This window comes from Bufo bufo, chromosome 5, assembly GCF_905171765.1.
Source record: "Bufo bufo chromosome 5, aBufBuf1.1, whole genome shotgun sequence".
In the NCBI taxonomy this organism is placed as follows: domain Eukaryota; kingdom Metazoa; phylum Chordata; class Amphibia; order Anura; family Bufonidae; genus Bufo; species Bufo bufo.
The window spans coordinates 543,551,949-543,566,095 of record NC_053393.1 but is presented as its reverse complement, the minus strand read 5'-3'; the positions used below and the strand labels follow the sequence as shown (position 1 = coordinate 543,566,095).

Here is a 14,147-nt window from a genome sequence, read left to right as displayed (position 1 = left end):
CCGACAGTAAATCCTGTGAGAAGAGGTGAAAATGTGTTAACAGAAGTGGTGATGAACTCCTTCCATCTGTATGCAGCAGAGCTGAGCGTGTCACACACAGCAGAGCTAGGTTACAGGATAAATAACTTATCTACACAGTGACTGCACCAGCAGAATAGTGAGTGCAGCTCTGGAGTATAATACAGGATGTAACTCAGGATCAGTACAGGATAAGTAATGTATGTACACAGTGACTGCACCAGCAGAATAGTGAGTGCAGCTCTGGAGTATAATACAGAATGTAACTCCGGTTCAGTACAGGATAAGTAATGTATGTACACAGTGACTGCACCAGCAGAATAGTGAGTGCAGCTCTGGAGTATAATACAGGATGTAACTCAGGATCAGTACAAGATAAGTAATGTAATGTATGTACACAGTGACTGCACCAGCAGAATAGTGAGTGCAGCTCTGGAGTATAATACAGGATGTAACTCAGGATCAGTACAGGATCAGTAATGTATGTACACAGTGACTGCACCAGCAGAATAGTGAGTGCAGCTCTGGAGTATAATACAGAATGTAACTCAGGATCAGTACAGGATCAGTAATGTATGTACACAGTGACTGCACCAGCAGAATAGTGAGTGCAGCTCTGGAGTATAATACAGGATGTAACTCAGGATCAGTACAGGATAAGTAATGTATGTACACAGTGACTGCACCAGCAGAATAGTGAGTGCAGCTCTGGAGTATAATACAGGATGTAACTCAGGATCAGTACAGGATAAGTAATGTATGTACACAGTGACTGCACCAGCAGAATAGGGAGTGCGGCTCTGGAGTATAATACAGGATGTAAACTAAGGACACAGTAGATGGGATATGATAAGTATTGCTAATATAATAATAATATTGGTAGGTTAGATGTAATAATGGGGTGCTCCTTTAAGGCAGTACTATAGAATGGGGATAATTTGACACTTTTCGGACTGGAGCTGTCGGTGGATAACCAGATCCCAGCTCTGGAGTAAAGGGTCTTGTCCGCAGCCTGAGGTCCGCACAGAAATGAGCTTCACAAAGTCAATCTTCAATTTATGAAGAGAATAGAGGAGACCTGGGAAAATGTGCTGGAAAATGATGGGAGGGGAGGATGTAATTACATAGTATCTGACCTGCTGCAGTAATGGATGACTGCGCCGGGATTCACGCGGCTCATGGACTATGCAACATTATTGATCTGTGGACGGCGGAGAGACGATGGGGCTTATCATCCCACAATGGATGTGACTCATCAGGAGCCACGCTGACTGCAATGTGACATGACTGGTTCTGCTATACTGGTGTTATGACTGGCACTGTTATGTGAGTACTGACACTGGCACTGTTATGTGAGTACTGACACTGGCACTGTTATGTGAGTACTGACACTGTTATGTGAGTGCTGACACTGGCACTGTTATGTGAGTACTGACACTGGCACTGTTATGTGAGTACTGACACTGTTATGTGAGTACTGACACTGGCACTGTTATGTGAGTACTGAGACTGGCACTGTTATGTGAGTACTGAGACTGGCACTGTTATGTGAGTACTGAGACTGGCACTGTTATGTGAGTACTGGCACTGGCACTGTTATGTGAGTACTGACACTGTTATGTGAGTCCTGAGACTGGCACTGTTATGTGAGTACTGACACTGGCACTGTTATGTGAGTACTGAGACTGGCACTGTTATGTGAGTGCTGACACTGGCACTGTTATGTGAGTACTGACACTGTTATGTGAGTACTGACACTGGCACTGTTATGTGAGTACTGAGACTGGCACTGTTATGTGAGTACTGAGTACTGACACTGTTATGTGAGTACTGAGACTGGCACTGTTATGTGAGTACTGACACTGGCACTGTTATGTGAGTACTGAGACTGGCACTGTTATGTGAGTGCTGACACTGGCACTGTTATGTGAGTACTGAGACTGGCACTGTTATGTGAGTACTGAGACTGGCACTGTTATGTGAGTACTGAGACTGGCACTGTTATGTGAGTGCTGACACTGGCACTGTTATGTGAGTACTGAGACTGGCACTGTTATGTGAGTGCTGGCACTGTTATGTGAGTACTGAGACTGGCACTGTTATGTGAGTGCTGGCACTGTTATGTGAGTACTGAGACTGGCACTGTTATGTGAGTACTGAGACTGGCACTGTTATGTGAGTACTGAGACTGGCACTGTTATGTGAGTGCTGACACTGGCACTGTTATGTGAGTACTGAGACTGGCACTGTTATGTGAGTGCTGGCACTGTTATGTGAGTACTGAGACTGGCACTGTTATGTGAGTGCTGGCACTGTTATGTGAGTACTGACACTGGCACTGTTATGTGAGTACTGAGACTGGCACTGTTATGTGAGTACTGAGACTGGCACTGTTATGTGAGTACTGAGACTGGCACTGTTATGTGAGTACTGACACTGGCACTGTTATGTGAGTGCTGAGACTGGCACTGTTATGTGAGTACTGACACTGGCACTGTTATGTGAGTACTGAGACTGGCACTGTTATGTGAGTACTGGCACAGGCACTGTTATGTGAGTACTGACACTGGCACTGTTATGTGAGTACTGACACTGGCACTGTTATGTGAGTGCTGAGACTGGCACTGTTATGTGAGTACTGACACTGGCACTGTTATGTGAGTACTGACACTGGCACTGTTATGTGAGTACTGGCACAGGCACTGTTATGTGAGTACTGACACTGGCACTGTTATGTGAGTACTGAGACTGGCACTGTTATGTGAGTACTGGCACAGGCACTGTTATGTGAGTGCTGACACTGGCACTGTTATGTGAGTCCTGACACTGGCACTGTTATGTGAGTACTGAGACTGGCACTGTTATGTGAGTACTGACACTGGCACTGTTATGTCTGTCCTGAGACTGGCACTGTTATGTGAGTCCTGACACTGGCACTGTTATGTGAGTACTGAGACTGGCACTGTTATGTGAGTACTGAGACTGGCACTGTTATGTGAGTACTGGCACTGGCACTGTTATGTCAGTCCTGAGACTGGCACTGTTATGTCAGTCCTGAGACTGGCACGGTTATGTGAGTCCTGTTACATGTGTACTGTATAACTGTGTTATGTGGGTATTGTGACTGGCACTATTAGATGAGTACAGTGTCTGCCACTGTTTGACTAGCACTTTAAGATACTGTGACTGACACTTTTATATATGGCTGATACTTTTATAGGTACCCAGTGGTTATTGGCTATATTATGGGGGTACAGTGACTGGCACGATCACAGGAGTTATATAGATGGCACTGTTACTTTGGAAGTCTTTTATAGGTGCCCCAAGTGGCTGGCACTGTGGCTATATATGATGGCGGCACTGCATGACAGTATTAGTGGAGCACTGCATGGTGGTTTTGTTGAGGCATTGCATGGCAGTATTATTGTGGAAACTGAAGCTGTATGGTGTGCCCTAGGGGCAGAGCAGCAGTATTTTGGGTCATGGTATGGCTGTATTAATTTGACTCCATACTGTATATGTTGGCATTATTTGCACTGTGTGTGGCACTATATGGGCCCTTTATTGTTATTATTTGCTGTACTTGCTTATTTTTTTGCCCCTGGGGCATTCTCATCCCAAATCTGACCCCAATGGTAGGAAGGACGTCTTTACTTCTCACCTGCGAGAGAAGCTTCTCCGAATCAGGTCTGAAGCTGTGTAAAGAATACGCGCTGTATGAAGGCGCCACATTAAGTGCCATTTCACGGATGGCATCAGAGCTAAATGCAAGCAGCGTTTTTTTTACTGTCCGCGATGTGGTGCGGAGCAAGACGGATCCCTCCTGGCACACAAGGTAAGTCAATGGGGACGGATCCGTTTTCTCTGACACAATAGAAAACGGATCCGTCCCCCATTGACTTTCATTGGTGTTCATGACGGATCCGTCATGGCTATAGAAGACATTATACAACCGGATCCGTCATGGCCATAGAGGACATTATACAACCGGATCCATTCATGACGGATGCATGCGGTTGTATTATTGTAACGGAAGCCTTGACGGATCCGCAAAAAAACGCTAGTGTGAAAGTAGCCTAAATCAGTCCCATTCTAAGCTCTGATTGCATCGGGGGAATTGTCTTCTAAGCGATTGCTTCCTTTACTTCCTTTAGTCAGGTGAGTGTTCCATCCGGCAGAGAAGAAGCTGTACAGGTGTATAATTCCTTTAATCCAGAATCTGACCGTCCGGCACTGGAGTTTTTATGGATTTTCCGCCCCCATCACCTTCCTCCTTTTTTCGGAGGAAATGAATTTACCGTATTCTGCTCAGAAACTTCCACCCCAGGGTCAATATCGCGACTCCTCAGACAACGCTTATTACATTTACAGCCGCTCGTTACAATTATTCTAGATAAAGATGCAATGAATATGAATAAATATCCACTGATGTAGCAGAGCCGAGTTTGTAGGATGCAATAAAGGCGAGTTTGCCTGGATCGGATGAAGAACTGTTGGATGCAGCAGAGTTTGATTTAAGACGAGATCAGTTGACGGAATTTAACAGTGTTTTTTTTTTTGGGATCCAGCAGAGATAAGTTTGTCAGATGGAACAGAGATACGTTTGGGGGATGTAGCAGAGAGAGAGAGGTTGCTGGAGGATGGAAAAGATCTGAGTTTGGCAGCATGAGTTTTTCTAATGGGGAGGACCAAGGCTGCCAGGTGCAGCAGAGCTGACTTTGTTGAATGGGGTTAGCTCGGTTTGTCAGATGCAGCAGGTGTGAGCTGGACTGATGCAGAAGAGCTGAGTTTGTTGGATCCAGCGGAGCGAAGGTAAATAAGTCCAGATGCCATCATACTGAGCTTGTTCATAGCCTGCGGAATGGAGTCGAGCCGAGTTTGTCAGATGCAGCAGGAATGAGCTTGTCAGGCGCTGAAGAGCTGAGGTTTTCGGATGCTGTCATAGCGGTGGCTATTGGATGCAGCAGAACTGAGTTTGTTCCTTGGAGTGCAGCTCATTGTGTCAGAGGCAATAGAAATTAGTTTATCAGATGCAGCAGTGCCAAGCTTGTTCAGAGCTAAGTTTGTCGGGTGCAGCAGATATGAGTTTGTCAGATGCAGCAGTGCCAAGCTTGTTCAGAGCTAAGTTTGTCGGGTGCAGCAGATATGAGTTTGTCAGCAGAATGTTTTTAGCTGCAGCAGTTTTGGGCCTTGTGAGAGCTGAGTTTGTCAATTGCATTGTATTATCTGTGGTTACTGCTCCATCATTATGTTTCTCCTGCTGATGCTAGCATTCTCTGCAGGCCGTGCTGAGAGTTGTAGTGTCTTAGTCTCCAGAGCAGGCATCCTCAAACTGCGGCCCTCCAGCTGTTGCAAAACTACAACTCCCAGCATGCCCGAACAGCCTACAGGTATCAGCCTACAGCAGGGCATTGTGGGAGTTGTAGTTTTACAACAGCTGGAGGGCCGCAGTTTGAGGAGGCCTGCTCCGGAGGGTGCAGGTTTGCTTCTGGTACAGGGTGTTCTTTACCTGATACTCTGACCTTTATCCGGCATGATAATTACTCGTCTTTTCGGTGAATTTCTATTTGCTTTTTGGCTTATTGCGCTGTGTGCTATTCAGGATCATCTGCAGTTCAGATACAGAAAGGGTCAGTACAGAAGCACAGAGTATTTCAGGAGAGGATTGCGCAGACCCTATGGGTTTGTCGCCGGCTGAGAGTTATAGAAAGGAAGGAGCGGGGTTCTACAGCAGCACAGAGCATTTCAGGAGTGAAGTGTGATGAGCTTTTAGGAAGTCATAGACTGAGCCTTAGGCCTCCTGCACAAGACCGTAGGTGTCCCGTTGCCGTATTGCGGACCGCATTTGCGGTCCGCAGCACAGCCACGGGGCGCACAGGTTTGTAAAAAGAAGCAGGGTCTCCCCTAGCAGCACAGAGTATTTTAGGAGAGGAGTGCACTAATCTTGTGAGAGGTCACAGGCTGAGAGTTATGTCATTGAAGGAACAGAGTCTTCCAGCAGCACAGAGTATTTCAGCAAGAGAGGATTGATTTTGTGGGAGGCCATGGACTGAAGGCTACAGTGTGAAAACATCAAGAGTACTTCAGGACCGGGGTGTGCTGATCTTGTGAGAGGTACCTGGTATAAGGATCAGGGTCCTTCAGCAGCACAGAGTATTTCAGGACTGGGATGTGCTGATCCTGTGAGAGGTCACAGACTCAGAGGTACCTGGTATAAGGATCAGGGTCCTTCAGCAGCACAGAGTATTTCAGGACTGGGGTGTGCTGATCTTCTGAGAGGTACCTGGTATAAGGATCAGGGTCCTTCAGCAGCACAGAGTATTTCAGGACTAGAGTGTGCTGATCTTGTGGGAGCAGAAGGTGGAAGAAGCAGACTGAGAACTGCTTGTTGTAAGAATGAGGGGCTTCAGCAGCACAGAGTATTTCAGCAGAGGAGAGCACTGATCTGGTAGGAACTCAGACTGAGTGAGAGTTACATAAAGAAAGGAGAAGAGTTTCCGGCTGCACAGAGTATTTCAGGAGAGCAGTATGCTGATCACAGACTGAGAGCTTCATGGTTGAAGAAGGAGCAGATTAGAATCTCCCACAGCAGCACAGAGCTTTTCAGGAGACGTGTGCTGATTATTATTATTTTTTGGGTGGTCACAGATTGAGAGGGGCAGAGTTTCCAGCTGCACAGAGTGTTTCAGGAAATGTTTTACGTATAGAAATGAGCCCCTGGACTTACGGGTGCGAATACTTTCCTATGTGGTAATGATCACCCCGGGCTCTGACCTGTCTCAGCAGAGGCCGCCAATGACCGCAGCGTGACCCAGACGAGCCCCCGCACCCTGCAGCTCAGCTCCACGCCTCGCCCCCATGGTGCCGCGCCATCCCAGGCGCCCGGGGATTTCTATCGCACTTTATGTTGGCTTAAAAAATTAAAAAATGTAATATTAGTGTCAATAGTCGGGATTTGATGGTGAGACCATTGTTTGTCCTTCACCGGCTTATCTTAGAATGTCCCCCCCGAGGGGCGGGCAAGGCGGGCAGGGCGGGCAGGCCGGGGCTTGTTCTGCCATCTTAATAGAACCGGACAAATAAAAAAACATTCCTTTTATTTTACATAAAGTGCCGCTCGCTAAACCCATCGCCTTCTCTGTATTCATCGAGGCTAATTGCCCTGTGTGCAAACAAATTAGAGCAGGGGATTATGGGAGGGAATTACCCGCCGCTGCGCCTGTCCGGAGAATCCTGTTTGCTGATGGTAACGTGATATCTGTGACACATTAGAAGCTGCCAGCGTTTGTCAGACACACGACGCCGAGCGCTGACGTCATCCTGCAACTTTTACGCAGACTTCGAGGGGAGACATTTCCCTGCGCCTCTTATTTATTTTTTTTACCTAAAAAAGTTGCAAACCTTGTGCGACTTTTGAAAATGCCACTTGCAACAAATTTTGTCGCAGCTGGCGTTTCTGTGCCGCCCCTGCCACTTTCACAAAAGGGGGTGTGGTGAGGGCTGGGAGTGGGAGGAGCCGGTGGGCCCGACAAATTTTTCCTCATTTGCGCCGCCTAGTCATAAATTAGTCGCATCCTCTGGCAGCGCGGGAGATTTCAAAAAGCGGTGTAAAATGGCGGTCTTTGATAAATCTCCCACTTTTAGATTTCAATTTTTCACCATTTTCTCAATTTCTGCTTGCTGTCAATGAATGGAAAGACTCGAAAGGTAACCATGGTATCCGGTCTAGACAATCGCCTGTGAGCTGAGCAGATACATTGTATCAAACTGGGGCTGGAGTTGGATACAAATGTAACAAACACTCAGCTGTGAGAATAATTGGATGAGGGGCCTGGATTGTGTGTTAGGTTAAGGTCTCTTTCACACGACCGTATGGCTTTTCCAATGTTTTGCAGTCCGTTTTTCACGGATCCGTTGTTTCGTTTTTTGTTTCCGTTTTTCCGTTCCATTTTTTCGTATGGCATATACAGTAATTACATTGTAAAAATTGGGCTGGGCATAACATTTTCAATAGACGGTTCCGCAAAAATGGAACGGATACGGGAGACATACGGATGCATTTCCGTATGTGTTCCGTTTTTTTTTGCGGACCCATTGACTTGAATGGAGCCACAGAACATGATTTGCAGGCAATAATAGGACATTTTCTATCTTTCAACGGAACAGAAAAACGGAAACAGAATGCATACGCAGTACATTCCGTTTTTTTTGCTGAGCCATTGATGGAAAAAATAAGTGGTCGTGGAAAGAGGCCTTAGGCCTCCTGCACACGAACGTGTGCGCTCCGTGGCCGTATTGCGGACCGCATTTGCGGATCCGCAATCCACGGGCACCGTTCCGTGTGCATTCCGCATCACGGATGCGGACCTATTCACTTCAATGGGTCCGCAAATCTAGAGATGCGGAACGGAAGCACGGAACGGAACCCTACAGAAGCACTACGGAGTGCTTCCGTGGGGTTTCGTCCCATACTTCCGTTCCGCAAAAAGATGGGACATGTTCTATCTTTTTGCGGAACGGCCGGATCGCGGACCCATTAAAGTAAATGGGTCCGCGATCCGCTGGGGCTGCCCCACGGACGGTGTTCGCGCATTTGGGCCGGCAATTTGCGGGCCGCAGCATGACCACAGGGGGAGACCTTAGGGTTAGGTTTAAAATGGGGGCTTTCGGGGTCATAGACATGGGTTCTGAGTATGGGTTTTGGGGCAGGGTGGATTCTCCTGGGAGCCCATACATTCCATACACCAGTCTGCCTGCAAGCAGGAGCTCTGGTGAATATATCTCCCATAATGCATTGCCCAGGTGTGACATAAGGGGTCGTGGCCAGATGACATCTATCAGAAGCTACAGCTATGTGGATGGAGATCTAAAGCACAGGAGAGGCTGGAGGCTGCGCTGCAGTGTGCAGCATGTCGCAGGCAGTGTCCAAACTGCAGCCAACGAGGGGCAGAAAAACCTGCTCGATCATACATCATCTACAAGGAGCATCCTGGAGAAGACAGGGCCTTCATGGATGTCATCCTAGATACATTTTACTCAACACTTCAATTAACATTTTGACTGCTCAGCCACAGAAAAGTGGAGACTATTGTCCAACGTGGGGCGACCGCCTCTATACACTGATAAATATTGGCCTCATTTTGCTGACCTCCTATGTTGTTTTTTTACTATTAAGCCCTGATGTTTTTGTATTTTTGGTCTTGTCTACGCGATAAGCTCTCAACCTCGTCCTTCTGTCTTTTCAGTAGTTCTTCCCGGAGCCTTGTCTAATTAGAGTCTGACACGCATTCACTTCTAATTAACCCAGGACACATAACATGTTAACGTTTCCCTTCACAGCTGTCTCGAAGGGGCGAGAACTCGTGGATTTGCCTGCAACTTTTTGAATAATTTACATGTATTCAGCCTCTTCTGGCCGGTTGCTTGGTGGCAGATGAACAGGGAAGTCGCATCAATCCTGCAACCAGTGTCTGATGGAAAACGCAAAGTTCTTATTTTACTTTTTAACTTTTTTTTTAAACTTTTGAACAGAATTTTTTTTTCTAGGACAACCTTTTTTCAGGCTCTGGCCTCTTAATGAGACACCTCCCCTCAGTCTCTGAATGGCCGATCCCTACTTTTCCACTGGAGGTTTTGATTCTTAGCTTGTGATTTATGAGGGTACTGTGATGGATATCATGCTGCCATCTGGTGACGTCCTGGTGAGCTTGTGCTTATGCACAGAAGCCAGTCAGAACAAGCAGAGCTGCAGTGTAGACATACTAAGAGCAGCCTTAGACCTCATGGGCATGGCAATGTTGTGATGTTATGTGATGCATGGTGGGCCCTTACTGTACCATATGGAGGGCTTTATTTTATAGAGCTGTTCTCTCCTAGAAGTGTTGCTTCTAGAGGAGAACATCTTCAACATGCAGCACCTGGTGGAGCACTATATGGTGACTTGTAGTTCTGCTGCTCATAAGGTCTAGGTATGTGATGATACAGCCAAGGTGGAGCCACTGACCACAGCTGAAATCTAATGGAAGACAGCGGCTTGCACATAAAACCTTGTTCCGATTCATGGAACCGAAATTTTAAATGTTCTTAGACCCAGTGCCTCTCACTGATCTCATTTGGTCAATAAGAAGCGCTGAGAAGACTTACACTGAAGTCCTCCAAGTCTGCCCCAACACTTGCCACGGGCCAGGAGGTGGTCTTTATATCACATTCTAGATTCCACCAGACTGCTTGAAAATTGCATGTTCTAGATCCTGACCGGTAGACCTTCCCTTCCATGCATGTTTTTGAGGCCATTTGTTGGGCTCGATACTGTAGCTTATTTGTACATTTTGGCATTGTGTAGATATCCCCATACAAAGCTTGGTCTTCATCTGCCGACACAAACTTCTTAGAAGATCTCCCAACTTGGGGTCCTCCTAATCCTAGATCCTAAATAAATGACCATGATTTCTCCAACTTGGGAGATCTAGAACAGCTTTCATGATGAAGCAACGTGGACCATTCATTTTAGAAATGTTTGAGTATCCTTACTCATGGACCCCACTGAGAGCTAATCTTTGAAGATGAAGGTTGTCAGCAGAGAGAGGTTGAGGGAGACCCTAGTGGGAAGTAATTGGCTCCAAAGTCATCTCCAAATGGACCTGAGCCCTTGGACCTACAATTGGAACTACCACCCACCAAAGAACTCTCTGTTACACTAACCCACTCTAAAGATATCAGAGTTGGATTTCTGGGGGGCAGCCGCTGCAACCAAATGCCTCCTTTAAGAAGGCTCTGGTTCATCGACACTTGAGCATCTGTTTAATGAGCTGTGCCCTGTAGGTCTGCAAAGCAAGGGCTTCCTTGAGAACTGATGGTCCATCCCATTGGAAGTTTCCATTTGGATGAGCATGTTGTGCAGTGTTGGGTAGGCTGTCATGGTATTCTGTGTCCTGTCATGGTGCAGAGAGGAGGCCGTGTGCTGCATGCTTGCTTTACGTGACGTTTGTTATTATGTAATTATGCAAATGTCTTCTCAGCGAGGCCAGGATGGATCTTGACATCTTCACCTGCCACATAACAATGTGATGGCGGACGAGTCACCAGACAAATATTCAGTGGAGATGGTCTTCACATTGTGAACTCTGGAGCTGATCCATGCTTGTCATCAGTATAAAACCATTGACTTTAATGACTTGAGGGCCACATGTGCGGGGGGGTTGATTTCAAGTTTCAAGCTCTTGTCCGGAGTCTGATGATAAACGGCCTCACATGTGGTTTTTGTGTTTGCAGATACTTTGTGTGCCAGAATGTGGTATTATGGAGATGATCGACCAAAAACGGAGTGAATGCGAAAACCATCAGGACTATAACAACGAGACCTTAGGTAAGGAAAAATACTGTATGTACTGAATATACAGAATATCTATCTATCTCATATGTATCAGTCTCCAGATAGACTGTCCTGTAGACAAATAAGGCTGATAGGAGGCTCTGGAGGGACACGTCTGGGATTTCACATCTGGAGATCTGTCACTTGGAACAATTGTTTTCTTAGAATTAAGACTTTTCGAATTAGTGGAAAAATATTCTATTTCTCAGCATTTGGCACCAAAATGGAGGAAGAGGTGTCTCTGAGGGAGCGAGCCAAAGACATGTCTCCACCGTAATGGATGTCTTGGCCTTCGTGCTGCAGATAACAGAGTATCAACAAGACTACAAGGATTGAGTTTTCTTAAGAGATTTAAATCGCTTTGTTAATGAAAAATGAAGAGTCTTCCAAAAATTATTAAGTGTCACAGTAATCAAAATATTCTACAAAAAGCGATTGAGGAAATTTGGGTGGATAGATATGAGATAGATATGAGATAGATAGGAGATAGATAGATAGATAGATATGAGATGCCTTGTATTTACAGATGACTACCCTCATCATTGTAACACTGTAATAATGCTGTGATAATAGTCATGGCCTCCTGCCCCGAGGATGTCGGTGTAGAGGTCTGGACCATTGGCGGAACCATTTCCTCCTCAGAGCCTGCACCTGTCTTCAGTCTTTGCTGCTTATTCTCCTCCACGTTCCTTCAGGGACCTCACACGTGGACTGAGCTGTCACAATCCTCTTCCACAGAACACATCCAAATTTCCCAGGAGGCCGGACTCCTAGAAATGGTCCCTTTATCTTAATTGCTTTGTGCCACCCTCCACACCAGCCATCCATCAATCGTGTTATCTCAACAAGGTGTGAGGAGAGAAGTGGCCGGAAAACCAGGGAATGATTGATTTTGTTTTTGCAGGACCATTGGGTGTAAAATGCATTAATCGTTTAATTTCCCCCCCCCTTCCCCCAGCCTCTCCCGTAACCTAATGGTCCCCAGTCCAACCCCCTTCTCCTTCCCTTGGCTGATTGTGTTTGTCTTAATATCCATATGTTTAACGAGTGGAGATAAAACCCATGGCTCCCGGTGCTGACATCAGCTCGTGTTCTCCCAGTCGATGGATGATGTTTACTTTGGCGCCGCTGCTAATGTTAAATTAATTAAGAAATATTCAGGACAGAATTTTATCACTTCCTGAAACATTGTATCGCTTTTCACCTGTAATTAACGAGTTAGATTCTTGCTTTTAAGAAAATCGTTGACCGTCATTTTCGTTAACCCATGTGTACAGCATGCGAGTTGCGCCTGCGCAGAGTGCACCCAGCAGGCTAGTGGTGCCACTGCTGCAATGGTACAGGGTATCAGTGGTACAGGTTTAGTGTGTGTGGCACGTGTACAGCAAATGTTCACCTTATGGGAGGCATGTATGTGGTATGTGTCCATTGTATGTCAGGCATATGTATGCATGATGTGTGCAACTAATGAGTGGTGCACTCACAGAGTCTGCCTCCTTATATTCTTTATACTGAGGCTCCACAAAGTCTTGTCAAAACTTCTCTTCTGCCTTCAAGTGGTTGTCCATCTACCTGAGTTATACCTGTCGTGAACTTACCTAACCATGATCGGGTGGTGTCAGTCTCTCTGCGCACCATCTGCTGCTTCGGTTAATGGGATGGTGCCAAGAGAGATCGCGAGCGACACGTTCACCAGTCACACGGACGTTCCTTGAAGGTTGGCGTGCTGACCAGCTGGTCAGCACGCCAACCTTCAAGGAATATAAGGAGGTTGGTCAACAATCAAAGAGATGGGATGCAGAGCCAGTCAGGCCACTTGCTCAGTGTCCAATCAGAGGGCTGGGTGGGGAATTTAAATCAGGCACTGAGTCTTCGTTAGTGCCTGTGATTTTTCATGTGTCCAGGCTTCTGTTTGTCCATCTGAGCTTAGTGCTCATCCCCTATTCTTACTTAGGTTTCCTCAGTGAACAGACTTTGGCTTGGCTCCTGATTAACCTCTGGACTACTGATTTGGCTTCCACTGACTCCCCTGGTTTTGACCCTTGGTAGTTGACTACTCTTCTGCTTCTCTTTTAGTCATCCGGGGTAGGTCTGCTACCTGTGAGCTTCCACCTGTTTTCTGTCGCCTACTCTGAAGATGTAATCCTAGCAGCCAACGCCACCCGACCTCACGGTGAACGTTGAGGGGTAGCCTTCGATACTACTAACTTGAGTGGTACAGATGTATTGATGCCAGTGTTTTGAGTTGGCTGGCAGTGGTTCTGGGTGGTAACCTCCATAATTTCTATTACAATACCCCATAGAATGTTCTCAGAAATAAATAGTAGATGGCAGAGGTTTGAAATTCTAAAGGGGGCTATGTGTGTGTAGTTCTTCAGTGGAGATCCAGACAAAAAAGTTTTTTTGATGTGTTTAAATCAATTGATCAAAATCGGCATAGATAAAAAATCATGGCTTCCTCCAGTTAGATCAGTGGACATATCAGAAGATCATTTTTCTGTTGATTTCCCCTTGAAAAATCCAGTTGCGTAAAGAGGTTGTCTCTCAATGCGAAAATTTGTGATCCCTGTAGTTCTGGCTTCTCTAATCCCCAGCAAACCCAATCCAAAAATATGCCGGCCAACCGCGTAAGATCCAAATAGTCTACCTAAAAGGACAAATGGACTAAGGTTGTCTTTTTGAGACAGTCCCATACATCCTATTGGATGTGATCTTATGCTAACTTAGCCCCGTTCGTCATGAACCTATCATTACAGTA

At 46.3% G+C, this 14,147-nt stretch overlaps 1 protein-coding gene across 2 annotated transcripts in view; it reads left to right on the top strand.

The window, feature by feature from the left end:
• LOC121000731 (vasoactive intestinal polypeptide receptor-like) overlaps positions 1-14,147 on the top strand; it is a 203,976-nt gene that overhangs the window by 29,422 nt on the left and 160,407 nt on the right. For both annotated transcript variants that reach the window (XM_040431350.1, XM_040431349.1), the window contains exon 2: positions 11,290-11,383. In XM_040431350.1, the coding sequence (XP_040287284.1) occupies positions 11,290-11,383 (94 nt within the window). The remainder of the gene's footprint in view (positions 1-11,289; positions 11,384-14,147) is intronic.